Raw genomic sequence first — 26,494 nt, forward strand, 5'->3', positions numbered from 1 at the left:
AATGGCTTGGTCTCAGAGGATTTTTCATAGTGGCTGGGTTGTCTCTTATTGGAGAAGGATTGAATGCATTTTTTAGTTGTGACTTATCCTTAATGTGGTAAGATTAGAGAAGGGTGCATTGGGGCATGTTCTCTCCTGTGAAAATTATAGAAATAAGCATGAAAAGAAGGGCTTCAATGTTTTTATGTAATGTTGGGAATAAAATAAGAAGAGAATTGGTTTATTTGTTTGCCAGAGATAATTTGATGAGCAAGGATTTTAAATTATATTACCTTTTCTGACAGAAGGTAGATCCCTATGTTCTCAATTGTATTCCATTGGAATTGCGAAGTTTTGATGCAGGATGAAGACTTAGCAGGACAAATAAATGATAAAACAGATTCCAAAGAAATATATAAAACTGTTAAGTAAGTAGGTTTTAGAAAACTAAAAAGCACACCTCAGGGACGTTGCTGGAACAAACAGTGGTCAAAGCAGAATAGAAGCTATATTTTATATAGCATAATATAGGCATTTATTAAATATGAGTACACTTTCATTATAAAAAAATAATAATAAACAAAACTTGACTCTCTCACGGTCCCCATCCAATCCATTGGCATATTTTGTCAGCTTTTCCTTCAAAACATATCTAGAATCTGATCACCTCTTATGACTTCCACTGCTACAGCTACATGTTTCTATCATCCGTCTGGGGGATTATTGCAATACTCTTCTAATTTGTATCTCTGTGTTAACCTCAGATTATCTCATTCTTTTGTTCAAAACTCTCCAGTTGGCTTTCGTCTCACTCTAAATTATATCCAAAATCCTTACAATGTTCACAAAGACCTATATGATCTGTCCCCCCATGACCCCCGCTTTACCTCTCTCACTTCATTTCCTACCAGTCTCCATCACGATCACTCCACTCAAGGTTTGGTGGCCTCCTTCCTCTTCCTTCCCCTGAAATGTTCATGCAGGTACCCACATGGCTTACTCCTTTATTTTCTTGAGGATTTTGCTAAACTGTAACTTTATAAATGACACTCCCTATAGCCCATTATTTTTCTCCTCAGTGCTCATTACCATATATATTCTTTGATGATTTATCTACTTTCCATCTGCCCTCACTAAAATGTAAACTCCATGACAGCAAAATGTTTGTCTGTTTACTGCTCTATATCCAATCTTTAAGACACTGCCTGAAACACAGTAGCACTATATTAATAATTTTTTTTGACATTATAATTCTACATTTTTCTGACTCTTTCACTAGACTCTAAGGCTATATATCATTAATCGATCTTAGTGCTCCACAAATGTTCTTTGAATGAATTAATATGAAATGTTTTAAAAAGAAATCTATAATGCCATTTATTTTAAAATTCACTTTATGCTCAGACTAAATAGTAATTAATAGGCAGAGATAATGTTACTTTCGTTTGAATAGATGAGGAAAATAATTGAAAGACAATGAGTATTCACTTTGAAAACTGACTTCTAACCTTATTTTAAAATTCAAATTATGTTCTAAAATGTCCTAAAGGACTGAGGCAGACGTTTTGAATTTTCTAGACACTGCATCCATATTTCTTAAGTTTGATGTAAAACTTAGGCTTCCTGTTCTCTTATTTTAATTCTCTTTTTTTCCCATTTCTATAAACAGAAGATAAAGAGAAACATTCATCCTCACAGAATGGCATAGAATGCAGAAGTGATGAGGGCTGCACTCTAAGAGGATTAAGCACACAAAGAAGATAATTAACTTGCAGAGGCCCCACAGAAAATTGTGGAGTAGTGAGAAGAGCATTTGGAGTTTCTGTTATCCTAAGAAAGATCTACTCAGTCAAATAGCTACAGTTCATTTGTAGTCCTGTTAACATAAATTAAGGAAAATATTTAACTTAAACATTAATGTAAAGAAACTAAATTAATTTACCAAAGTCATTTGTTTTTACATATAGGTCGACAGCTAGTTTAAGACCAAAGCACACTATATTTTTTGCTACTGTCTTTAGAATCATTCGCACTAGCAATAAAACTCTGAACAATAAAATTTCACTAGGGAAAATGATGAGAATGCAGAAATACTAGACTTCTCTAACTACAAACTCTCATAATTGGTTTTATAGCCACTCATATGATACTTTCCATGAATAGAGAAATTATGAGTGATTTTAATTTTTCTTTGAGCTTTTAAATTGTTTCAAAACAATTTGTACAAAACATTTTTAAATCAGAAAAATATGAAAAAATATAATATGCTTATATATTCTTTTCTAATATATAGTAATTCTTCTTGAATATAATGTTCAGCCTTTAAATTTAGACATTAGAAATGCACCTCACGTGTTTGAAAGCAAAAGGCCCAATTGATCTGGAAGAAAAACAGCTCCGAGTCTACCAAATTTGACTCATTCCCTGAATACTGTTTATTGTAAATTGAAAGTGTAATGCCAGGAAGATAATTCATCATTTAACTAAAGCGAAACACAGAAAGGAATAAGTTTTGACAAACAATCTGACTGTAAAAAAAGGAATAGAGAAAGAGGAAGCAACTAAAGAAAATTTGAGATTTCTTTGCTGCATGTAATACACTATATACAAACAGCAGCAAAAACTGGGCAACAGTTAATTTTTGAAATCTTGCCTAAGGATCTGTTATCACCTAAAATGTTAAGAATATTTATTAATACCCCTGAATATATTATTTCAGACAAGATTTAAAATCAGTCTTACACAGATATGTCACTAGGATATTTCTCCAAAGAAATATCCCTTCTCTTCTTACTTTGGGAAATTTGATTCAACTTGACCCTGTTCTTAGGTCTCTGCCAATGTGGAGTTGGTGCACATAGAAGGAGGGTGGCCATCTCCTCAGACTTGAATAATAATGCTAGCTAGACTAATTCTTATGGGTATCATCTGCAAGCCTAAAACGTCTAAAATATGAATAAAAGCAAAAGGAAATTCAAGGCTAAAGGGAATTTCTATTACTTTTTAAGTAGTGAGGTAAGGCTGATTAGAATAGAACTGATTGGAATGATACCAATAAATGTAAGATGCAGAATATAAATCAAAGCAAATTGATTTAAATTTTAGATAATTAAAGCCCACATTTTTCTTAGTGTGTAATGAAATATCTTCTAAATGTAAATAATATAATCGTTAGTTGAAAAATAAAAATATTTACATAAACTATGCACAATCCCTACAAAGGGGCTTCACTGGTGTACATGAGACAATACATGTGAAGAGATTGCCATCTAGTGGCTAAAATATATTTTTAGTATGTAGGACTGGAGGCAAAAACTCTTGTTTAAGCAAATGTTAGTGTTTCTCACTATTCTATTTTATTTCCAAATGCTTGTATCTTAATGCAGGAATCAAAGAGATTCATATATAGCGGTATATCTGGTGTTTTTTAAATACATAAATAATTTTTCCAATAAATTGTATTATTTTCTGTTTAAAGTGTAATATATTCCATTGTAGAACACTTCTAAACTATAGAAAAGTATATAGAAGAAAATAAAATCTATAACCCCACCATCTAGAGACAACCACAGTTAACATTTTATTTCTTTCAAATTTTTGCATATGCATTCACAATTTTTTACATGATTGACATCACAAAAAAATAATGTTTTAAAGGATGCTTTAAACACTAAAGTTCCATTTGGTGTTTTTAACCATGCTATTAAAATTTGCTGTGGTTTGAGTGAGGGTCTTTTCCTGGCAGGAATAAAATATGCATATGCATGGATAAGTGAGAGAATATCTCATGTTTAGGAAACTGCAAGAGCCTCAACACTGTTGGAAAATGAAATTAGAAGTTGACAGTTCAGTGAGAGTGCTAGTAAGAATTGGCAGGAATTGGAGAGGTACATGGAAAACAGACCAAGAAGAACACTGGACACATTAACTGTTGATATGGATAACTATTGAAGAATTTGGAGTAATGGACTTATATTACTGAATTTGCATGCCAGAACATAATAAAATAATTTGATACTAATTTGGAGGACAGAATAAAATAACAGGTCTCATAGCTAGCCACATTTTAGAACTACCTAGGGAGTTTTAAAAATGTCGATCTCCAGATTCCAGTCCAAACCAGTTAAATCAGGATCCTGGAGAATGAGATATTTTACAAAGTTTCCCAGATAGTAGTATTATTATGCAGCTTGGGGTAAGAATCACAAAATTAAGGAGAAATGGAATTAGAGACAGAAACACCACTTAGAAGAGTGTTACATTAGATAATGTGAAAAATCATATATGCCTACACTAGGTTAGTGACAGTATGCATGGAGAAGTAATTTAAGTGGTAGAATTGACACAAGTTGCTAATTAATTGAACACAAGGTATGAAATACAAAAGAAGTACTCTCTAATGGTGCCTTGGTAAATGGTGGTGTCAGTAGGAAATACAGCTGATTGGACTTGTGTGTGGGAGGTGAGAAGTATATTAATTGAGAAGAAGCTACCATTTTTCTTCAGATCCTTTACCAAGAATATACCCTTATATATATTTTCTATTTGCCCTATTGTAAATCTTTGGGCCAGATATTGTAACACAGCTTCAGCCGACCCTTTCATTCTCTCCTTCGTGATGGTGGGGTCAAGACTCTGCAAACCATGTGTTTGCTTCCCCAGGCTGGTTCAGCTGGTTCATGTTAGGCTCTTCTGGCAGGAGACATGACAGAAAAACTGCCACATTGGAGATTGGCAAGGAAAAAGGGATTCATTCTTTCCTGTTTGCTTCTTGGTGACTTCCTACATGCTACAATGGCCATTTATGCAGCTATTTTTATAGAAGAGTTAAATAAGCACTCCCAGTCAGTATAAAATAGAAGAAACTAGGAGTTGTGACTTAATTTTTTTTCTTATATCACGCAAGAGAGAGAAAACGGAGAGAAAGCCCTCAGCATTTAGGCCTTCAGATGGCCGCCACTTGTTTCTGAACTCTATTTTCTCAAACTCTAACCTTCTTCTGGCAGACCCTGCTCAACCTTCACCATCTAGGGTCTTCACTTATTTTCTTAGGGAAACTCAACTTGCCTTCACGTGGGAAAGGAGCCACATCACTGTGTGTGGTTAAACTACATGGACTTTGTCTAGATGGTGATAAATTTTTTCTTGGCCTAGGGTTTGCCAGAGGAATGCAGGGATTTTCCAGGGGTACTATTGACTCTGGTTTTATGAGATAAAGACAGTGAATGACCTGATCCCAGGTTGGTCTCTTCATCAGTGAGTGCAACTGACATTTTCTACCCGATTAATATAAGAATAAGGGCAACTCGATTCCATGAATATTAATTTTCTTCCCAACGAACATGATCTGGCATGATGTGAGGTAGGTATAATCTTTAAATTGATATGACTTTGACTCTATTCTTTTGGGAAAAAAATAACCCTTGTATTCCTAGATATGGATCTTCTGGTTTATTCCTCTGAAGATGTCCATATTATTAGAACTATCATTTTAGTTTGGAATCACTGTTTAGGAATCATTTAGGAAAAATGGTGCCAGCTTCAAATATAATGTTTCTTACAATGTAATATTTCCTCTCAGAAAAGTGCAGGTGATGGTGGGGGAGGGGATCTCATTTTATCCCATTAAACTATCTGTATCTCTCTCTACCTCTATCCACGAAACCATGACAGCTGATCATTTTATTCAAAACACTAAGGTAAAAGCAGTACCCAAAGTATTCATCATATTGTCTCCCTTCTTTTCACTTGACATATAATTTGAGATTTTTTCACCGCACAAACGTCTCATTTCATTCCAAAATCTTAAACTCATATTTATTCTCATTTTAGCTAACGTGCTAAGTATATAACCAAAACACTTCCCAATAAAAAAGGAGAATCAAAAAGAATACACTTACACTGTTCTTGCACAAATAACAACTAAAAGAACTGCTACCATTCAAAGATGAATGATATGAGATCTCTGCATTGACAAATGTATTGTTCTTAAATAAAAGAAATATAAATGTAAAAGACAAAGAATTACTGAAAAAAATGTGTAGATAAAAAAACTCTCTAAAAGTAAAAGAAAAAAAAGAACTCTAAAACAAGAGACAAAAAAGAAATAATATGAAATCAAATGGAGATGCAAGGCAGAGTTAAGGAAAAAAACCGAAGTAAAAAACACAATATGAATGTGTGAAAAATAATATAAATGGAGCCACTTCAAAATGGAGTTGGAGCCACCACCCCAGAAGAACTGCCTTGCATGTCTTAGTCCTCGAACCTTTGAAATGTTCAGAAGGAGCAAAATAACCTTTGGACTGGGCCAAAGCAACACTGTATTTCAAACAACTGTTTGCAAAGCCAACAAGAAAGTATACATCCTGACTACTAGACTGAAAATTAAAGACATTATTTAGAATTAGCAACACCATGATAGCTAAAGAATAACTTAGCTGATTTGCACCTATGGAAATTCCTTCCTTGGCTTAGTAACACTAATAGAAATTCTTTCCTTCTAGTCATGTAATTATTTCTCCTCCCTTTGTCATAAATACCCATAACTTCACCTCTAATTGGAGCACTCTTTGAGTTTCTGCCTGAATCAGTGCTTCTCAGAAATGCAAAAAATTTTTTAATCTCAAATAAATGATTGTTGCCTCTAACTTTGACCTTTTATTTTCAGGTTAACAAAATATATATAAAAACTACATTTGAAATAGGAAGAAAGAGAATTGATGTAAAAAAGTATAAAAAGAAAAGTGGGAAAAGCACACAGTGCAGTAGAAAAGAGATAATAACTTAAAGCAGTGGTCTCCAACCTTTTTGGCACTATGGACAGCCCTTCCACGAGAATCTAATGTTCAATGATCTGAGGTGGAGTTGAGGTGGTGATGCTAGAACTGAGGAGATGATGCTAGTGCTGGGGAGCTGTTGCAAATACAGATGAAGCTTCGTTTGCTGATCACTTCCTGCTGCGAGGTCTGGTTCCTAAGAAGCCATGGACTGGTATTGGTCTGCGGCCTGGAGCTTGGGGACCCCTGACTTAAAGGGAAGAGAGCAAATGGAAATAGATAATTGTCTGAGACTCTTTCTGGCACATTCAAATTAATTCTTGTTTCCCTGAGCACACGGATGCCCAGCTAGGCTACATTTTCCAGACTCCCTTGTGGCCATATCTCACTAATGTAATGTGAGTGGAAGTGAGTTATACAAGGAACTTGCTTGAAGAAGAGTTTTTCAGATTTGCATTGTAGTCTTGAGTCTCTTTCTATGCAATCTTCTTTATTACCAACTCTTTTCAGAAGTCTCAGACCAGCATTGCAGCCTGAAGGCTCTCCCTGCTTACTCTACTCCCCTTCCCTTTTAGCACTCCTTGTACCCGACCTAACATGGAATGCTTTCAGTGTTTCACCGTTAGTTGTGGTGTTTCTTTAGGATATTCTATCAGGTCCCTTCTATTTCTAGTATCTAGACGTTTTCATCATGACTGTTGAATTCTATCTAAAACTTTTTACACATATATTGTTATTTTTCTCCTTTATTCTTTTAATGTGGTTAATTATATTAATTGCATAATGTGTTCTCTAATATTAAGCGGACTTTAAAGCCAGTTGATTATGAGATACTACTTTTAGAACTCAGGAAATACACATTCTTTAGAGACAAAAGTAGTTATCAGTTATATATTTACCTACACACAATGAGCAATATATGAAAATATATTAATATTTTACTAACTAGTTGTTTTGAGTTGTGTCTTTTATTTATTTACCTCAGTCAGTAATGCAGTTATTTATGTAATCAGTAAACAAGCATTTGTTGAGCATTCACTATTCAAGAATAAACGCCATTCAGTCTTCTGGTACTAGAGTACAAACTAGAGTACAAACCATTGCCATTAAGGATCTTATAATTTAAGTGTGTGAATGCAGTGTGTGTATAGGGTTGTGTGTGCTGGACCATAGCACCCTGGTGAGATTGGAACAGAAAGGGAGTAGAATAAAAGATTATGGAAAACTTATATAGTAAATGTTGAACTATAAATTAATGAACAAAATGCTAAGGAAATAGAATGGGGAAGCACTCCAAGTCCCTATTCAAGTCATTAGACTTGAATCTTGAATGACGATACGGGTGTATCAGAAAAAAGATGATGGCGGAGAAGGAAACATTAGACATTTGTGCTGGTTGAATATTTATTGGTATGTGCCAAGACGTAATGGCCTTGGGGATAACGTAGTGATAAGTCGCAAAAATTTCTGCTGTTTTAGGTTTAAATTCTATCATCAACAGAAAGAAATAATTTGCCCAAAGAAAGGAACTTTCCTGCTCGAGAAAGCTTTTGTATGAACAATCAATCAACAGTTCTGGTGGATACACAGAGAGGCAATACCCAAAGTGGGCTGCGTGAAGGAAGACAGTACCAGATTTTCTATTTCTATTTAGTTTTTACAATCTTCTAGTATTACTATTTTGTTTGTTGCAACGTACATGTAATTTACAAATTATTGTCTGCATATTGGGAGTGCGGGCTCAAACTTTATTAATGCATTTACCAATGTATTTTATCAAAGAAGTTTCGAGGCCATTGCTCTAGAGTCCTCCAAACTAAAAGAAAACTTGGAATTCAACTATATTAAAGCCACAAAACACTAGCAATACAGGAATGTTACAGAACAGAAGGGGTGCTGGGGAAATTTCTTAAGGGACTTACTTGTAGACAATTCTAAAGGAGGTGCCTATACAGTTGTAAATAAAAACTGAAAAAAGTTCTTAGATGTTTGCTGGTTTGGACCGCTGCTGAGAACTCTGGTTTTACAGTCTATATGTTCAGATCTCGACCACAGTCCCACTGATTGTATTGCTCCGTGTGTAATTCACAGGAAGCACCAAGTATAGCGTTTGAGTACAGCAGAAACAGCTTTCGCATCCGGTGAACTCAGCCCGGGAATAGCAAGGCGCTCCTCGGCTGGTCAGCTCGCCTAGAGCGCCTCCCGGCGCCGTCCGTAACCACTGCCGGGCCGATATCACGTGCCCTACTTGCTGATCTCGCGCCTCCGCGTTTCTGTTCTAGTCGCTCCATTAAGTCTCTTCTGCGGGGAAAACCCGCCTTCGGGCCGAATCGTCACTTCCGGCTGACGCTCAGCGTCATTGGAATCGTCATTTCCTGCCGGTAGCAGTGTGGACGGTGCGGGTCGTGGCCGCCGGTTCCCCAGTTCTCCCCTTCCCCTACTTTTCTCCCTCCCTCCCTCTCCCTCCCTTCGCGGCTGTCGGTCCCCTGTCGCAGATTCCCTGGCCTGTCCCTAACCCTTTCCTGACCTCGGTGCCCCTGGATTGGCTTCCTTTTTCTGTTTCCCGGCCCAGCCCCCGTGTCAGGGCGGGGGCCTTGAGGAGCCAGAGGCGCTGCAGCTGAGAGAAAATAACCAGACGACCCTCGGCTCCCTAGCCTCTTCGCTCCGCCGCCGCCATGGCAATGAGGCAGACTCCGCTCACTTGCTCCGGCCACACGCGGCCTGTGGTTGATTTGGCCTTCAGTGGAATCACACCTTATGGCTATTTCTTAATCAGCGCTTGCAAAGGTAAGCAGAGCCGCTGATCGGGGATTCCAGAGGCTAGGACTGGAACGGAAGGGAGTGGATCCGGCACTCCCCAGTGCCGAAGGGGTGGTGGGGATCTCAGTCTTTGAGATGAGGGCCAGAGGAGTAGTGTTAGGGATTCCGCATCTGGAACTAAGAGAAGCTTTTGCGACATATCTGACAAAGCTAACTTTGCCTCTAACTAAAGCTTCTCATTTTACTTTTATTGCTATTTCTGGAGAAGCAGGACTGCACACTTGACTAGACATCTCGGCCAACAAACCGTAAATATCTTCAAGGGTTTGGGGAATGGCGAAACTAGGCCAGACTAAGTAATACCTTACCAACGCTTGTCTCTCCGGTTGTCTCATTGGCTGTTCATTTGTGATATTAGTCTCATTTTTCAAATGGACACTTATTAGGTTAATAAGTTTGCCCAAAATAAGACTCAATTCTAGGTTGTTTTAATGCAGATCAGTATTCTTACCACCTAATTACAAATGCTTCACAGAGAACCTACGGCTCAGTTCTTCAGTTTATTTAGTTAACATATATAGTCGCCTATAAGTTAATTTATTTGCGGACGTTCTTAGTGATCCCCAGTGGGAGTAGTTAGACAACAAAAGCAATTTTCTACTTTGTTATTCAACATAATCACTTTATGTTTGAATCTTAGGTTTTAAACAATCTTAATTTCTATTTTTTAAAATCTGAACTTCTAAATCACATGTCTTTTTTAAAATATTTTTTAGACGGTAAGCCTATGCTACGCCAGGGAGATACAGGAGATTGGATTGGAACATTTTTGGGTCATAAAGGTGCTGTTTGGGGTGCAACATTGAATAAGGATGCCACCAAAGCAGCCACGGCAGCTGCAGATTTCACAGCGTAAGTATAGTCAAAATGGCCAGCTTTGGAGGTCTCTTCGGGTTATGTTCTAAAATGATCAAACTTCAGCCTCAGTCTGTTCATCTTCCATGGTGCTGCCAGTTGTCTTCCTAAAAACAAATTTCATCATTTCACTTCTTTAGTGATTTTCCTGCCTGCCTTCTACTATTTCAGTGATTCATGGCCTTGGGTATACATTAGAATATCCTGGGGATCTTTTAAAATATTCAAATGCAGATATCTGAGAAATTCTGATTTAATTGGTCTGGGGATGGAGCGCCCAATACCAGTCCCCCCTACCCCACCCCACTTCCCCCCTTTAAAGTTGTTTTAGGTGATTCTGATATGCAGTCTTAGAACCACGGGCCTAAAAGTTAAATTTCAGTTGTTGACACTTTAAACTTGAGCCGCATCCTAGTTCATCGGCATCCCGTAGGTCTAGCTATATATTGTTACCAGAATACACCTTACCTATTTTGCTTTTTGGCTTTTGCATACGTTATTAGAGTGACTTGTAATGGCCCACTTTCCCCTTCTGGGCATGTTTCATATATATCATCTTAGTATCCAGTTCTTAACTGTGTTCCTTAAATGTTTAAACTAATGAAGACACTGTCAACATCTATTGTATGTATGGTAGATTTTATTAGACTTAAGAGTCTGGAGAGTAAAAGTGGTTTTTGTTTTGTTTTAAAGACAGTTTCACACTGGGGAGCAATTATAAGTGTTTTGCTCCTTTGTTTTAAGCAAATTAACATGCCAAGTTTTATTATGAAAAATAAAGGCGAATTGATAGTGATGGTGTATACATGACTATGCATTTGTTGAAACTCAAAGACTAACCCACAGAGTGAATTTTACTGTGTATAAATTATAAAAATAAAAATTTTTAAATGAGAGGGAGATACAGTTTTATATGGGATTAGAGATGATGAGAGATCAGGAGGAAAAGTTACGTTAGTCTGAACTTTTTTTCTGTCTTCAATAAATAAATTGCTATTATGTCTTTATGCATAACCACTGTAAAGTTTTGTGCTGTGCCCTGTTAGTGTACATAATATTGATAATGTTAGGAACTGGTTGATTTTATATAAATCGTTTTAATGTCAATAGCTTCAGGTCATGTTGCTTTAGATGTCAGCTTCACTGCTTATTATGTGACAGAGACTCTGATTGTTAATTATGGAAGGTGAAAATGATGCCCAGATAAGGAACACTTATGGAATGCTAGAAGGTGGAGGTGTCTATTTTGTGTGCTTTTAGCACTTTTGTAGTACTTAACTTACTTATGTGTCTTTGCTTCTTGAGGCCAAGGGCCATATCATCTATTAAATTGTATCCTTGGCTTATTCAGACCTTATATATTTTTTGAATAAAAAACTTAAGGAAATTTCTTAAAGTAGAAGGATGAATTATAGATCTTGGTTTTGCTTCTGAAACATTTATGGTTGGTTGTCATGAATATAGCTTTTTTCCTCCTCCTCCTCTTCCAAAGTTTGTTTTTGCCATTGGAAATGAATGTCATTGATTTTATAACAGAGCTAGAAAATTGAGATTAATAACTAGATTTCAAATATACAGTAAGTAAATATTAAAAATGTTACTGAAACTAGGTCTCAGTCTCATGATGATAAGTTAATATTTAGTAAAGTGGTATTTTAAATTAAATATAAGCTATAAATATAACAAGGTTTTAGACACTACGGACATTAGCATTAAAAGAGACAAGTTTTTGAATTGCAGTTCTGGAAAGATCCATTTTTGTTAACCTCTGTTCTGTGTTATCTGGTCTTGACAATGTTAATTACATGAGGCAGTGCTTTATCACTTACTGCTTGATGGTCGTGCTCTGATCTTTAAAAGACCTTTGCAAAAGCTTGTTAAGAATGATGCTTGTCTCTAAAATCTACGAAGAGTCTTGATTTGTACATTTGACCAAATTGTCATGCCAGTCCTCAGGAAAATAAAGGGCATTAGATAAAAATTACTATTGATGCGAGAATTACTCTGAAATGAACAGAGAAAAAGTAAAAAAAAATGTCATTTTGGATATTTAACAGTTGAGTCATGAAAAGAGTAGTCAGGATTTTTTCTGACAGCATTAATAACTAAAGTCACACATTTGAGGATATGTCTGGGTAGTGTTGTTTTTGTGCTTTCTTAACATTTCAAGGCTTAGTGTCTGTGTTTACAAATGGTAATAAAATCATAACTGCTGGTTTAAACTTTAAATCTGTACTTGAATTCTGGCTTCATTACTCACTAGCTCTGTGACTGAGGGAACTTTAAACTTTTTCTCAGTTTCATCATCTATAAAAATGAGAACAGTTACAGCGCCTAACCTCAACCTGGTGTTGGTTGTACATATTAAATGAGTTTATGTTTCTAATATTGCCTAAAATCAAATAGCTACATGTTACCTTTGTAAGGTAACAATGATAGCTACCATCCCCACTGTACCAAAATCATATATGTTATTTTGGTACTTATGTAGCTAAAGCTGTGAAACCTTTTAGTTTCATGCAAGGAAGTTCGAGTAGATGTGAATATCAAAAAAGAAATACTATTTTCCCCTCTCAATTAAGGCTTTTAGGTGCCAAGATACAGTGGGAAAGATATAAGGGTTCCCATTAGGCAGGCCTGAATTCATGTGCTAGTCACGCTTTGTATTTCCAGTTTGATCATGGGATGCATCTTAAACTTTGGTTTTTATATCTATAAAATGGGTATAAGACCAAGTGGTTATGGGGAGAATCACAGAGATCTTTTTGTGTCTCTTCCATGGTAGGTGTTCAGTAAATGATAGCTGAGACTTATCCCTCATTTATTTTGTGTGTGTCTGTGACGCGTGGAGGTGTGTGCATTCACTGTGTATATTCTCTTTTAATGACTTGTCATGGGCTCGCTGTTAGGAACTTGATCTAGCTAAAGAATAGCTTCCTCAACTTACTTAATCATAATTGGTATAAATCATTTTTTGGAAAGTTCTTTTTTTCCTCCTGCATTCTTAACGTTTCTCATTTTTTTTTTTTTTTTTGGTTTCTTGTGGAGAAAATATATTCAGCCGGACTAATCTCTGGGTCAGTTTAGAATGTTATCGTGAAGGGACTTAGGTAGTCAAGGCAGGTGACGAATACACTGTCCGTGAAACATCATCCTCTTTATATCTTTTAATTCATAAAGCTAATGTTAGCATTACTTACCATGATCCTCTCCTCAGCACCTCCACTTTTGAAGTCATCTGGAGAAAATGCCAAACGTAGAAAAGTTTCCTATGCTATGTTCCAGGCACTTGAGTAGATCTGGGGTTGGGCCCGGGACTCTGTAGCTAACCAAAAGTGTATAATCACTTTTTTTTCCTTGTAAAAGCCAATAAGGTTCTCAGTAAAACAAAGGTGTTATCATATCCTCTTTGGTGACTTGGTCAACATGTTAAGACAGGTAATACTTTGCCCAAAAATAGTTTATTTTGTTCAGGCCTTAAAGAAGGTAAGGAGCCATTCTTTTGAGATGGTGGTAAATCCATTATCAGGATATGAAAAGTATTGAACAGATAGCGTCGATTATTATATTCAAGAAATTGGGGATGTAAGAGGTATCAGTAGTTCAGGGAGATGACAAGAACTTCATGAGTTGTGCAGAAATAAATGCTACAGGATTAGCTGATGAAAGGATATTGGTGATGATGCTTCATTGTCTTGATTTGAGTCCTGCAACCAGCTAGTTAATAACAGTTTCTGACCTGAAGATTGAAAAATACATTAGAAAACATTTAGGTTATTGAATCTGAGCCCTTTTTTAGAATTCTTACTAAAATAACAGAATAACAGAATTTCTGAATAACAGAAATATCCCAGTAAGTACAAGAGAGTAGAAAATGCTCTGTCAGACTGTCATCCTCAATTTTAGTATTGTTTCTAAATAGGAAAGAGACTAAAGATGCATTGGCCCCCTGTATAATACTGCTTTGCTCATGCCCATTCTTTCCTCTTCCCCAGTGAATGTATGTGGTCTGAGCAAAATCTTAAGATTTTATGGAGTTTTTGGAAGATTATTGAATATACTCAAAATTAGTAATTCAGAAGACATTGCCCTGGGTTCTTTGGAGACTTGGAATCATGTGAATAACTAGGATAGAAATTTCAGATATGTTTGGTATTTTCTTCACTGCAGCAGTTTGGAATATTAATCTTTGTACTCTTATCACTGATTTCCCTGTGATTAAGAGTAAACATAAGTTACAAATAAAAGCAATGCAAAATTAAACATAGTACTCATATAGGCTGAAGTCTGTGGAGGAACAGAAAGGAATGGTTACTGGAGGTGAGATAAATAGAAGGTTTCATGAAAAGATAGCATTTGAAATGAGCCCTAGGAATGAGTAGATCTTTGCATAGTTGAGAATATAAAATACCAACTTAGAACAATTTCAACAAAGACAGGATCCTGGAAGAAAATAACATGGCTTCTTTGAGGAATGGTGTGACCAGATTCAGAGAAATGATGCAAAATGAGATTGGGAAGGTAGGTGTGGGCCAGAGTTGAATTGGAAATGGGAGAGATTAGTTCAGGTTTCCTTTACAAGGAGAAGTCAGTACTTGAGAGTTTAGTAGCAGTACTGCTCATAGTTGACTTTATTTTTCTCAGAATATATTTATTTAGCCACTTGCCTACAAGGTTTATGTTGTAACGTCATCATTTATTTCTGTTAGATGGTCATGTTTCTTTACCATTGTACATGCTTGTCTGCAATGGCTTTTCTCCTTTTTTCCCTTTGTGTATTTCTACTTGCTTTTTAAGACTACTGACTGGCTCTACTGCTTAGATTTTTCTGGACTTCTGGCATAATTAGTGGCATGGATTTTCTGTTTCTATAGCCATGTACATTCGTATTTTAATTATGTTTATTTAATGTGTGATTTAATGCACATTTTCCTCCTCAGCTAAAGCTCTACAAAGGCAGGAACTTTCTTTGGGATCGTTTCTTCCTTTTGCAACCTAGGACTAAGTCTAGAATGACATAACATACTAGATGTATTTACTGTTTATTTAGAAAAAAAGATACCCCTTGCTTTTATTTTTTTCTGTTTATTTTTCATTTTATTCCTAAAAATAAATGTCAGTTACATTGAAATGAAAATCTTTATGAAGCATGGCTTGTTTGCTGTTAACGGTTCTTTTCTTTGTATGCAAAGTTTCCTTGTTTATTTTTCAGTGGTCTCTCTTGATATAAAATGAATTCGTTTTTTTTTCTTCTTTAAGTGTTTTTATTTGGGGGAACCCTTAGTATTTTCGTAAAGTATTAACCATTATCCCTTAACCTATAGAGACATATATACATGTGTGTTAGACACACAACCACATATATTTTGGGTTGGGGTGGGTCAGGGAAACACAATTGAGAGATTAAAATTTCTCAATGTTAGCGTTATATAGTCAAAAGCTGATACTTTTGGAAGAAGTTAATTAGAGTATGATTTGAGAATTTAAGAGCACTTTAGGGAAGAGGTAGGGAGAATTTTTTCCCCTACTGTCTTGATTTAAAATTTTATTTAACTTGGATCAGGGCCTTTTCTTTAAATTTTTTTAAAGGATTTCTTGATTTTCATTTTTTTGTTTTGTATGTGCATGAGAGTAGAGAACAGGAAAAATTGGAAAGGTGAAACTAAAAATTGGTTTAAATGTTTTCAGTCTTGACAAAATGATATTACAGCCATAGGCTAAAAATAAAAGTAAGGATACATTCATGGATCTCGTTTACTTAAATTCATAGGTCTTTTTTGCTGTCAGATTGGTTTATGTGGCTTTTATAGAGAAATTTCCTTTAGATTATTTAAATATTTTATTAAATGAACCCTAACAGTGGAGGGCTATTAGAAATAATGGAGATTTATAATGTATTTATGTTACATTTCACATATCTAATTTATTTGGTGATTAATCATCAAATTACCATTATTTACTTTTCACTTTTAGCAAAGTCTGGGATGCTGTCTCAGGAGATGAATTGATGACCCTGGCCCATAAACACATTGTCAAGACTGTGGATTTTACGCAGGTATCAGAAAATGGAGTTTATTTTAGGGAGTTAAATTGCTGTTTGTATATTTGGTTAATATTTGGCTTTGGGGAGAAATATTTGGTATATATTCACTTATATTTGATTTGGTTGTAGATTAAGCTATACAAATTTATTTTTTCTTGGTTAATGATATGAGTCTTTTAAAATACCCTGGAACCCTTGTATTCTTCATCAATAGCAACAAACATCTGAAATGCCCAAATGGTTCTCAGCTACTTTTAATATAGAGAGGATAAATTTGAGATCATCAGAGAACTGCCATTCAGGAGGAGGAGAGCAGGATCAGGGCAAATTGAGAGAATTCATGTGGTAGGTGGTGTAACAGTTGAGCTAGAAAGCTTATAAGGCTTCAGCATTATGAAAAGGATAAATGCTCTACAGCACCTTCTTAGAAGTAAGGGGCATGGGCTGCATCTCTTTGTGACATATGTGAGTTTTGTTTGGATTTTATATGGTGTTGAAGTTTCAAAGAGAAATAACTATTAAAATGACTAATCTAGTAACATTTTACTTGTGTCTATTTTCAGGATAGTAATTACTTGTTAACTGGAGGACAGGATAAACTGTTACGCATATATGACTTGAACAAACCTGAAGCAGGTAAGCATAATTTATACGTGTTTGTGGTTTTATTTTGTTATAATTTAAATTACTTTTTTTTTTTTGATTAATTCATGTTCATGTTCAGTACTCAAATTTGGAAAAAAAAATTAAAATAGTCAAATCACTGTTAATATCTTTAGTTTTTGGTTTACATTCTTTCGGTCCTTTTTCTATGCAGATACGTATTTTCATATTGATTTATTTACTAATTATGCTTGTGTAGTCTTAAAATTTAAAAACTTATCCTGAATAAGTTTTTGTTATGACATTAAGTTTAAACAGGTACATAACAGTGTTAACTACCTTTTGGTGAGAAAGAATGGTTTTCTGTAGAAGGTGAGATGAGTAAGAATTCTCTGTGTACATAGAGTGTTCAGGTTTTTGAACCATCTGAATGTATTTATTCAGAATTTGCAATAATTTTTTCATGTCTTTAAATATTCTTTCTACTATTTTTAATGACTATGGTTATCCTATGAATAAGTGAATTAACTAATCTCCTATTATGGCTTGTTTGGGCTATTTGCAAATTTTAAATATTTTAAGCAGTGTGTATGTTTAACATCCTTATAAGTTGGAAATATTTCCACAATTGTTTCTGTAGGATAGCTCCATAGAAATAGAATTGTTGGAACAGAAAGGAGGTACACTTGAAAACCATTGATTACAAGTGCCCTCCAGCAAAGTATAAAAATATATCTATGACTAACCTATTCCAGCAAACTGATAATTTTATATTTGCCAATTTAATAGAAGAAAAAATGATTCTGTTATATTGATGTGAACTTTAAAAAATTATTCATGAGATTAAAATACTGTTGAATTCTATTTTAACGTATTTCCGTTTTTGTAAACTAATTGCCTGTTCCTGCCCTTTGCCAATTTATCTATTGTGATATTGTGATGTTATGATGTTCATCTTTTCCTTACCAATTTAAAGGTTCTTTATTCTGATTTGTCATTTGCTTTTAAAATTTTTAATAAGGTTTATGATGTACACATTTGAAAATTTTCATCGTGTTATATAGTCATATCTTAAATTTTGTATCATGGGCATTTATTGTGTATTCATAAATCAGTATATTTTAGAAGTTAGTAAGAAAGTCTAACCTATATTGGAAATTAAGTAAAAAACATAGCAAAGTACTTTGATTTCACCTAATCAGTGCAGTTATGTGATTCAGCAAGGTCATTTAGGGCTTAGGTGGACATTTTTATCTTTTGCCTTTCTCAAAGGTGTTTATTTCAAAGTGGCTCTTCCACTGTACTGACAACAAAAATAATAGCAATTAACTGAGCTTTTACTGTATGTCAGACACTAGGTTAGAAATTTTAGATGTATATTCTCATTTGATCCCTTCACTCAAACTATGAGGTATAGTGACCATTGTTATCCCAATTTATAGATGAAGAAATGTAGTCTTCAAAAGGTTAAGTAACTTGCCTAAAGTCGAAGTAATGTTGAATAGCATTGCCTCAGTATCTGTTTTGCCCAGATATAACCAGTGTTGTTGTTATTTAATCTTTTGAAGGAAAAGTTTACAACAGAGACAGGTCCTGCACCCTTTTTTTGATACTTTGCTCTCCAAGTAGAAATTCTTGTGGGAATACTGCACTGCTTTTTATTTCCCTTTTCTCCTTCCAGCCCCTGCATCCCCCCAACCCCTTTTTATTCCGTTAATACTAACAGTGACTTGGATAAGGGGCCCAGCGTTAGTGCTAGTACTAAGATTAGCTCTGGTTGTCTTGTTCCTTAGTCCATATTCTTATTGAGTTATACCACAGTATTTTAATTTTTTTGTGATGCAATAATGCTTTTAAAAGCAGGAAAGTAGCCTGGGGGTAGAGTGAGTGATACAGTCACTCTCGCTATATATAGCATCATAGTTCTTAGTTTCCTTGTCATGCAGGTAAGTTTTTGTTCCAATACAGAAAAAACTAAATATATTCTCTATAAACAGCAAGTTTGAATTGTGCCAGACTTTAGAAAGTTGCAGTCTAATTTAAAATGAGTCCTTTTATTTTATTTTCATTTATTTATTTATTTATTTCAGCCAGGGCTGTTTTATTTTTACATATTTAATTGTTCCAATATTTTTCATTTTTAAAAATTAAATATTAACAAATGTATTTTAATTGTTTCATCTTAAGAACCTAAGGAAATCAGTGGTCATACCTCTGGTATTAAAAAAGCTCTATGGTGCAGTGAGGATAAACAGATTCTTTCAGCCGATGATAAAACTGTCCGGTAAGTGACTTTTATTTAATAATTTAGAGTTTGAAAAATATTTGACCTTAGAGCTTATATTTTAAATATTTTTTATAACTATATGTGGGAAGAATTGTCTCTGAATATCAAAACTTTAGCTGCACATAGGTCATATTCTTCTGTAGGTACCCATCTCTGAATATCAAAACTTTAGCTGCACATAGGTCACATTCTTCTGTAGCTACTATTAAAAATAACAGAATTCACAAAACAAAAATACTGACACCTATATAAGTAGATCTTCTTAACCCAGGTCAGTGGACAGTTGGCTATAGGGAGTCCATGAAACCCCTGATACTATATACACAATTTTGTGTTCTGATACCAGATGTATTTTTCCGTGGAAGGATGTAGCTATTATCAGATTCACAGAAGTAGAGTGTAAGAACGTTATTTGGAGCAACGCTGAAATTAATTAGATTAGGACCTTAGTGTCTATAATACCATAGTTTTGCAGAATTGTTTGGGAAGTATATTTAAGTATTAAAATTGACTTCATTAACAAGCTACCAAATAATTTGACCTTGTTATAGGAACCCAAAACGTCTCTACGTATCATTTGTAATTTATGAGTCGGAATGGAGGTTGTTTTACAGGTGTGATTATTGGTTAATCTACAGATATAATTAGGATTTAAGCTTTTTTTCTGAAGTGAGTAAATATCATATTTTCCTTTTTCTTTTTTGCAGCCTTTGGGATCACGCTACTATGACAGAAGTGAAATCTCTAAATTTTAATATGTCTGTTAGCAGTATGGAATATATTCCTGAGGGAGAGATTTTGGTAATAACTTATGGACGCTCTATTGCTTTTCATAGTGCAGTAAGGTATGTTCAAGAAGTACCTTTATTTTCTTTTTTAGCAACAAAGGACAACACAGGGTACTTAAAAATTAAGGCATATATGAAAAAGTATTTAACTCTTTTAAAGGCAGATCTTGGCCTATACTGTGTAACATAGAGGGGAATGTTTTCATAGCCACTAATAATGTGTTTTAAAAGAATTTGGTATACCTTAATCAGAGGAATTGAGCAAATAAATTTGCAGATGCTTAGGACATTTATTGGTAAATTTTAAAACTTTTTAAATTATATTTTTCTTTAAGGGATCATTGAACTGGAGCTGTAATTAAGATTATTCATTACTATATAAAATCATTGTGATTTTGATTCTCCTATTTTCACTTTAAAAATTTGGAGAAATAGTGATTTTTTTTCCTCCTATTCCCAAGTATGTATAGACCTAATGAATTTTTTTTAAAACAGACTTAATTTTTGCAACTATAAATATAGTAAATGCTTTTGTCAAGTATTTGGAAAATATAATTTAAAAAAATTTAGTCCTATAATCATAGATGCCAAAATGTTAATGATAACTGTATTTTCTGCCAGTCTTTTTTTCTTTGTTATATATGTGTGTATATTTGTGTGGTGTTTTTTTACCTCTTTGGTTATTAAGACCCTAATGAGTGTAATTTAATTTTTTATTTTAAAATATTCTTAGTAAAAATTCTTGGAAAACAGTTATTACTAGGTGTATTGCATTATAGGTTATGTATCGGTTTCCCTACTTTAATACTGTAGTGAGCATTACGGTACATCTCTGAATGGTTCTTTATGATAGACTCCTGTTATCAATTCAAAGGATAGGAATATGTTTAAAGTTCTTAGTATGCATGCAACTTAATTGATTTCCATAAAGGTATACTACATTATACTCTGACCAGCAGTCCTAAACTTTTGTCTAAAGGTCCACTAAGCTTCACTTAATGGCAGAAGGAAAGAGAAGGCAGTAAAAATGGAGAAGAGCAATTAAGGATGTAAAGGAGTTCATACACACACAGTAATTTGATAAAAATAGAATACTACTGCCAGGACCATTAAATTTCACAACTATGTTAATTGGTCACTTCTGGATTTGGACAATATGCAGCCCCGATGTAGACTATTGCCTTAAATCCCATTTTAGTGGCAGAGGTTTGCCGATCTATGGAATATTCTAACATTTGAGTCAGAAAGTTCTATTTAGTGATCATGGCTAACTTGACTTCATGCTTTGTAGTGCGTGATGATGGAAATAGGATGGTGGCATTTAAGAGCTGGAATACTGTATTTGTATTGGAGGCCTTTCAGGAGTTTTAGGGTTGGGCCAGAAAAGAGTTCCCTACTCTAAAAACTTTTTGTTTACAAAGATAATGCTTATTTGTAATGAAAAAGTCAGACAATATAGAATTAAATTTTTTTCAAAGCAAAAAATTCCAGAATGTTAGCTATACATTTTAATTAGCTAGCACACTTGTCTTGAGGAAGGCATCTGCTACCCAGAATGTGGCTATCCCTCTGTCAAAGTGTCTGATAAAAATAGATAAAAATAGAATACTACTGCCAGGACCATTAAATTTCACAACTATGTTAATTGGTCACTTCTGGATTTGGACAATATGCAGCCCCGATGTAGACTATTGCCTTAAATCCCATTTTAGTGGCAGAGGTTTGCCGATCTATGGAATATTCTAACATTTGAGTCAGAAAGTTCTATTTAGTGATCATGGCTAACTTGACTTCATGCTTCTATTTTTATTCTGAGATGAACTCCACCTTGGCATAGTATCCTTCTGAACTTTTTTTGCTAATACTATTGAGAGGTTTTTTGATTTTTTTAAACATCACTGTTTGACTAAATGAATATTTAATTGTTCCTTGGATTTTAGAATTTAGGAATGGTTTAACTATAAGTATTTCCTTATATTATTCATGCAGTATTCAAAATTTATTAATATTATTTATTTTTTTCTTCTTTTTTTTGCAGTTTGGACCCAATTAAATCCTTTGAAGCACCTGCAACCATCAATTCTGCATCTCTTCATCCTGAGAAAGAATTTCTTGTTGCAGGTGGTGAAGATTTTAAACTTTATAAATATGATTATAATAGTGGAGAAGAATTAGGTGAGTTGTCCTTTTTCTTCCTATAAATGATGCAGTTACCTGTATCAAATGTTAGGTTTAAATAATTACCACTTCAGTCAACACCTCAGCAAATTTTTTAGCTAAGTAAAGCTTACAGCTTCCAAGTGAATAAAATAAAGGATTTTTATCTACTTTGGTAGAAATGTTTATAGAATTATAAACAAAGTATGATAAAATCAATTTACCTTTTTCTTCTAACTTAAGTTCATATTATGACATTCTATACAATAGTGCAGTATATTTATTGGGGGCAGGGGGCAAACTTTTATGTCAAAGTAATATTAAGCAGATGCAAGATTTGTTCTTTCTGAAGTATGATGTAGGTATATAGCCATCTACCTGGATCCCCCTCTTGCCAACATAGGAATCCTTAAGTGTGGGGGAAAAACAGCTATAGCTTATTATAGGGATACCTTAGGGATCTGAATTGGAGGGGGGGTTTTTGATTTGTTTTTATTTTATTTTTATTCTTTTTTGAAGTCTTGATTTTGGCTTCCATTTTCATGATCATAGTCTTAATAAAGAAAAGGGAAAGGTATGTGGGACTAATTTGAAGTTAATGCACATTCTAAATTTACATTTATCTGATGGACTAGGACTAGGTGTTTCATAATATAGTTCTCAATATCTACTTTTAGCCTTCTCAAATAGTTTTTGCTTTTTGAACTAAACAGTTTTAATGTTTTTTTTTCTATAAGCTGCCATTTTGTTTCTAGATGTCCTGCTTTACCACTCAGTGAACTAAGCTTGTTAGAATGATACACAAAGAACAAGAGACAATTTTATGTTTTGTTTCTTTGGGAAAGCTGATGGATTTTGGTTGGATAAATGAAACCTTGATGAATGGACTATATAGAATATTTTAATTGCTTTTAGGTCACCTTTTAATGCTTGACTATAAGTGACTTTTAAATAAGAATTTTTTATTGTTTTTATGTCAGTTTTCAAAGTTTTAGAACATTTTGGCCCCATGTTTTATTCTCTTTGAAAAAGGTAAGTAAATTATTGCCTGGTATCTGAGATTGCAGTTAGTGAATACCAGACTTCGGACCCAGCCATTTTCATTCCAAAACCTCATATTCTTTCTACTCTCATGATGCTACTTTCATGATGTTCTCTGGTAGGACAGAGATGGGGGAAGATGGTACATGAGGGTCCTTGAATTGAATAGACATGGAAATAGAAGGAACATTGTTCCAGTAAGGAGCTTTAAAAACTAATAAGATGATCAGGCATTAAAAGTAAATGGGGAAAATTCATAAATAACGATATGACTTTAACAGAACACCACCATTGCTAATCTACATTTTTTTATTAAGTTTCATAGGTTCAAATATATAAGGATCAGTATTGATTGTATATCTTAATGTTCTTGTAACAGTGACTAAGTAGACTGACTAGGTAATCTTGTAGGAAGACAGTATGTAAAAGGGCTCCATCTGGTGGCTCTCTATAGTCATAATTTAGAATTGGTTTCTGATAACTCGGCAGTAAATTTAGGATTATGGAAATTGGGAGTGAACTGATAAGACTTTAGATCTAATTTCTGTAGAATTTAGGAGAAATTTTTGTTTACTCCCTTTATCCTTACTGAGGCATGAATCCTCATTTTTTTTTTTTTAAAGAGGCTATCTGAAAACATAGTATGTGCTAGAGTTGGAAAGGGGTAATCTTACATAGAAATAGTGGACATGATATACCACTTGATGAGAATCATTTTATTTTTAATTAGGCATAGTTCTTTGTATTTGCTTTTATGAATTTTGCATCCTCTCAGTAAGATAGGTAAAATTTTCTTTAGTGTAGCAATACCTAACCAAATATTTTTAATTAAATTATTTAATAACCCTTCTCCTCTTTCAGAATCCTACAAAGGACACTTTGGTCCTATTCACTGTGTGAGATTTAGTCCCGATGGAGAACTCTATGCCAGTGGTTCTGAAGATGGAACACTGAGACTATGGCAAACTGTGGTAGGAAAAACATATGGCCTTTGGAAATGTGTGCTTCCTGGTAAGAATTTTTATTCAGAGTTATGAAGTTAAAGTTTATGATTTTGCGTCATTTTTCTTTATTCCATTTCCATATTTCTGTCTCCTATAGATTTTAAATTATGGTTTACACAAAGAGAAGCCTATGATTATAAATTGGCTGCTGTATTCTTCGTTTAAATATTTTTGTTGTATATACTATTGACTTTATAAATTTTTACACTGGATCATTTGGTGAATGGAATGGACCTAATTCAAAATTTGTTAGAGGGCAATATAAAGAATTCATATGTAAATATATTTAATCTCTGAGTAGCATTATTCACTGGTTCTTATTAAAAAGGTAGACATGTTTCTAATAAAAATAGTTATTGGTCCTAAAGTAGGTTTATGAACCCAAAAGTGATTTTGAGGAAAGACATAGTATTATAATTACTAAAAAAGTTGTAGATCTTAATATGTTTCTATCTTGTTGCTTGGAATAGTCTTGGCGTACTTTTCTTGTTTATTAAATACTTTATTACTGGTAATACTGAAATTCACATTATCATTGTTTTTCTTTTCATAGAAGAAGATAGTGGTGAGCTGGCAAAGCCAAAGATCAGTTTTCCAGAGACTACAGAAGAAGAACTAGGTAAATACTAAAGAATTAACTTTTGTAGAGTCCTGGGAGATTTAAAATTGAAGTGTTATGTGAATTTTACCCATTGACAAAGGAAATTTATTAAATATAAACATATTTAAATATTGGAAAGTTGAAATGTGTACCTATATATACACATAAAACATTTAAATACCTACTGCATAGTAATAGGCACAGGGACATATGGACATGACTGATGTGGTTACTCTTAGTGAACTTAGAGTCTGACTTAGGAGGTAGATGCTAAAATAAATAAATCGTTACAGTTGCAATTGTTATTTAGCATTGATTAAGTGCTTGTAAACCAAGTACTTTTCCAAATCTAGAATTGCAAATTATAATATGCTCTGATCATATAATACTGTGAAGTTTGAATGAATAAAGGAGCAGCCAGATCTTTCAAAGATATGACTTTAATTCTGGATTTATTAGACAGTTGGAATCATTGAAAACAGACGAGGAAAGGGGTCTCTTGGAGGTTAAGTTATGATGTAAAAGAGTTAATAGGTAAAACACATGAACTCTTTCTTTATTGCTTTTTCAGTGGCATGAGTCTAGTCATTAATGGCATGTGCACTTGTTCTTTTTTGCTTCCCCTCACCAGAACACTTTTTAAAAACTTTTTTGTTCCTTCATTATGCAGAAATGTAGATTTACTTCTTTCCTTTATAAAATTGACTGTGATTTTTTTTTTTTTTTGTAATTATAGAAGAAATTGCTTCAGAGAATTCTGATTCCATCTATAGCTCGACTCCTGAAGTGAAGGCCTGAGTATCAGGCATATGCCACAAATAGTATACAACTTATGGACTAAAATAAGCAGAGAAAAGCATCAGCCTTCCAGAGTTCTTCTCTGCTTAAGACAAATGAGCAGTAAATAATGAAGAATATATATGAATTAGCTCCAGAGCTGGAACTAACTAACTTGGTATTACCTGTAAATGAAAATGCAAGAGTATCAGATGAAGGCAAGTGGAGTTATACTCTTGTAGTATGATGGCCTGTTGTCTTTTTAATGAATATGTGCAAGCCAACATCCAATTTCTCTTATTACAATTAGATTTCTTGTAGCTGTTTATGTTATTATGGAGATGAAAAATATATTGGCCTATTTTTCTGACTTTTCCCTTAAAGCAGAAAGCCTTTTTTTTTTTTTGCTTTCGTTGTGAAGGGGGAATACATGATAAAGTAACTGGTTTGATTGTTTTCTCATTGTACACTGCTTCCGAACATCTGATTGTTTTAGTTGTTTAAATAAAATGGTTCCAAAACAAAACAATGTTTGTTTCTTGGGAAAAATTGATAGATAGGAGAAAAATTGATAGATAAGAGTTTTGTAAATGGAAATCACCAGGAAGTTTTTGTTACATCATAACCGTGTTAAAACACAATCTGATTAAAGAGTCTGTAGTAAACATTGTTTCCTAATTTCGAAATTCCTTTACTTGCACTGAAATTTGCTGGGATTGCATTTTACCTCCCATAGAAATGCTCGACCTGCCTTTAAAAA

At 34.1% G+C, this 26,494-nt stretch overlaps 1 protein-coding gene across 1 annotated transcript; it reads left to right on the top strand.

The window, feature by feature from the left end:
- The first annotated feature begins 9,093 nt into the window (after positions 1–9,093).
- Positions 9,094–26,399, top strand: STRAP (serine/threonine kinase receptor associated protein). The gene is made up of 10 exons (XM_006912657.2): positions 9,094–9,545; positions 10,295–10,430; positions 16,407–16,488; positions 17,040–17,112; positions 19,267–19,363; positions 20,074–20,211; positions 22,193–22,329; positions 24,214–24,363; positions 24,910–24,975; positions 25,694–26,399. The coding sequence occupies exons 1-10, from the start codon at positions 9,434–9,436 to the stop codon at positions 25,753–25,755; spliced, it is 1,053 nt and encodes a 350-aa protein (XP_006912719.1). The 5' UTR covers positions 9,094–9,433; the 3' UTR covers positions 25,756–26,399.
- Positions 26,400–26,494: the final 95 nt, after the last annotated feature.

The sequence above is a fragment of the Pteropus alecto genome, unplaced genomic scaffold, assembly GCF_000325575.1.
Source record: "Pteropus alecto unplaced genomic scaffold, ASM32557v1 scaffold103, whole genome shotgun sequence".
Lineage (NCBI taxonomy): Eukaryota > Metazoa > Chordata > Mammalia > Chiroptera > Pteropodidae > Pteropus > Pteropus alecto.

Bases quoted from the DNA above. Each gene is read 5' to 3' on its own strand.
- STRAP (XM_006912657.2), top strand. From the start codon at position 9,434: ATGGCAATGAGGCAGACTCCGCTCACTTGCTCCGGCCACACGCGGCCT. The intron at 17,113-19,266 runs GTAAGCATAATT...TTTCATCTTAAG, and splicing joins CTTGAACAAACCTGAAGCAG to AACCTAAGGAAATCAGTGGT. The intron at 19,364-20,073 runs GTAAGTGACTTT...TCTTTTTTGCAG, and splicing joins GCCGATGATAAAACTGTCCG to CCTTTGGGATCACGCTACTA.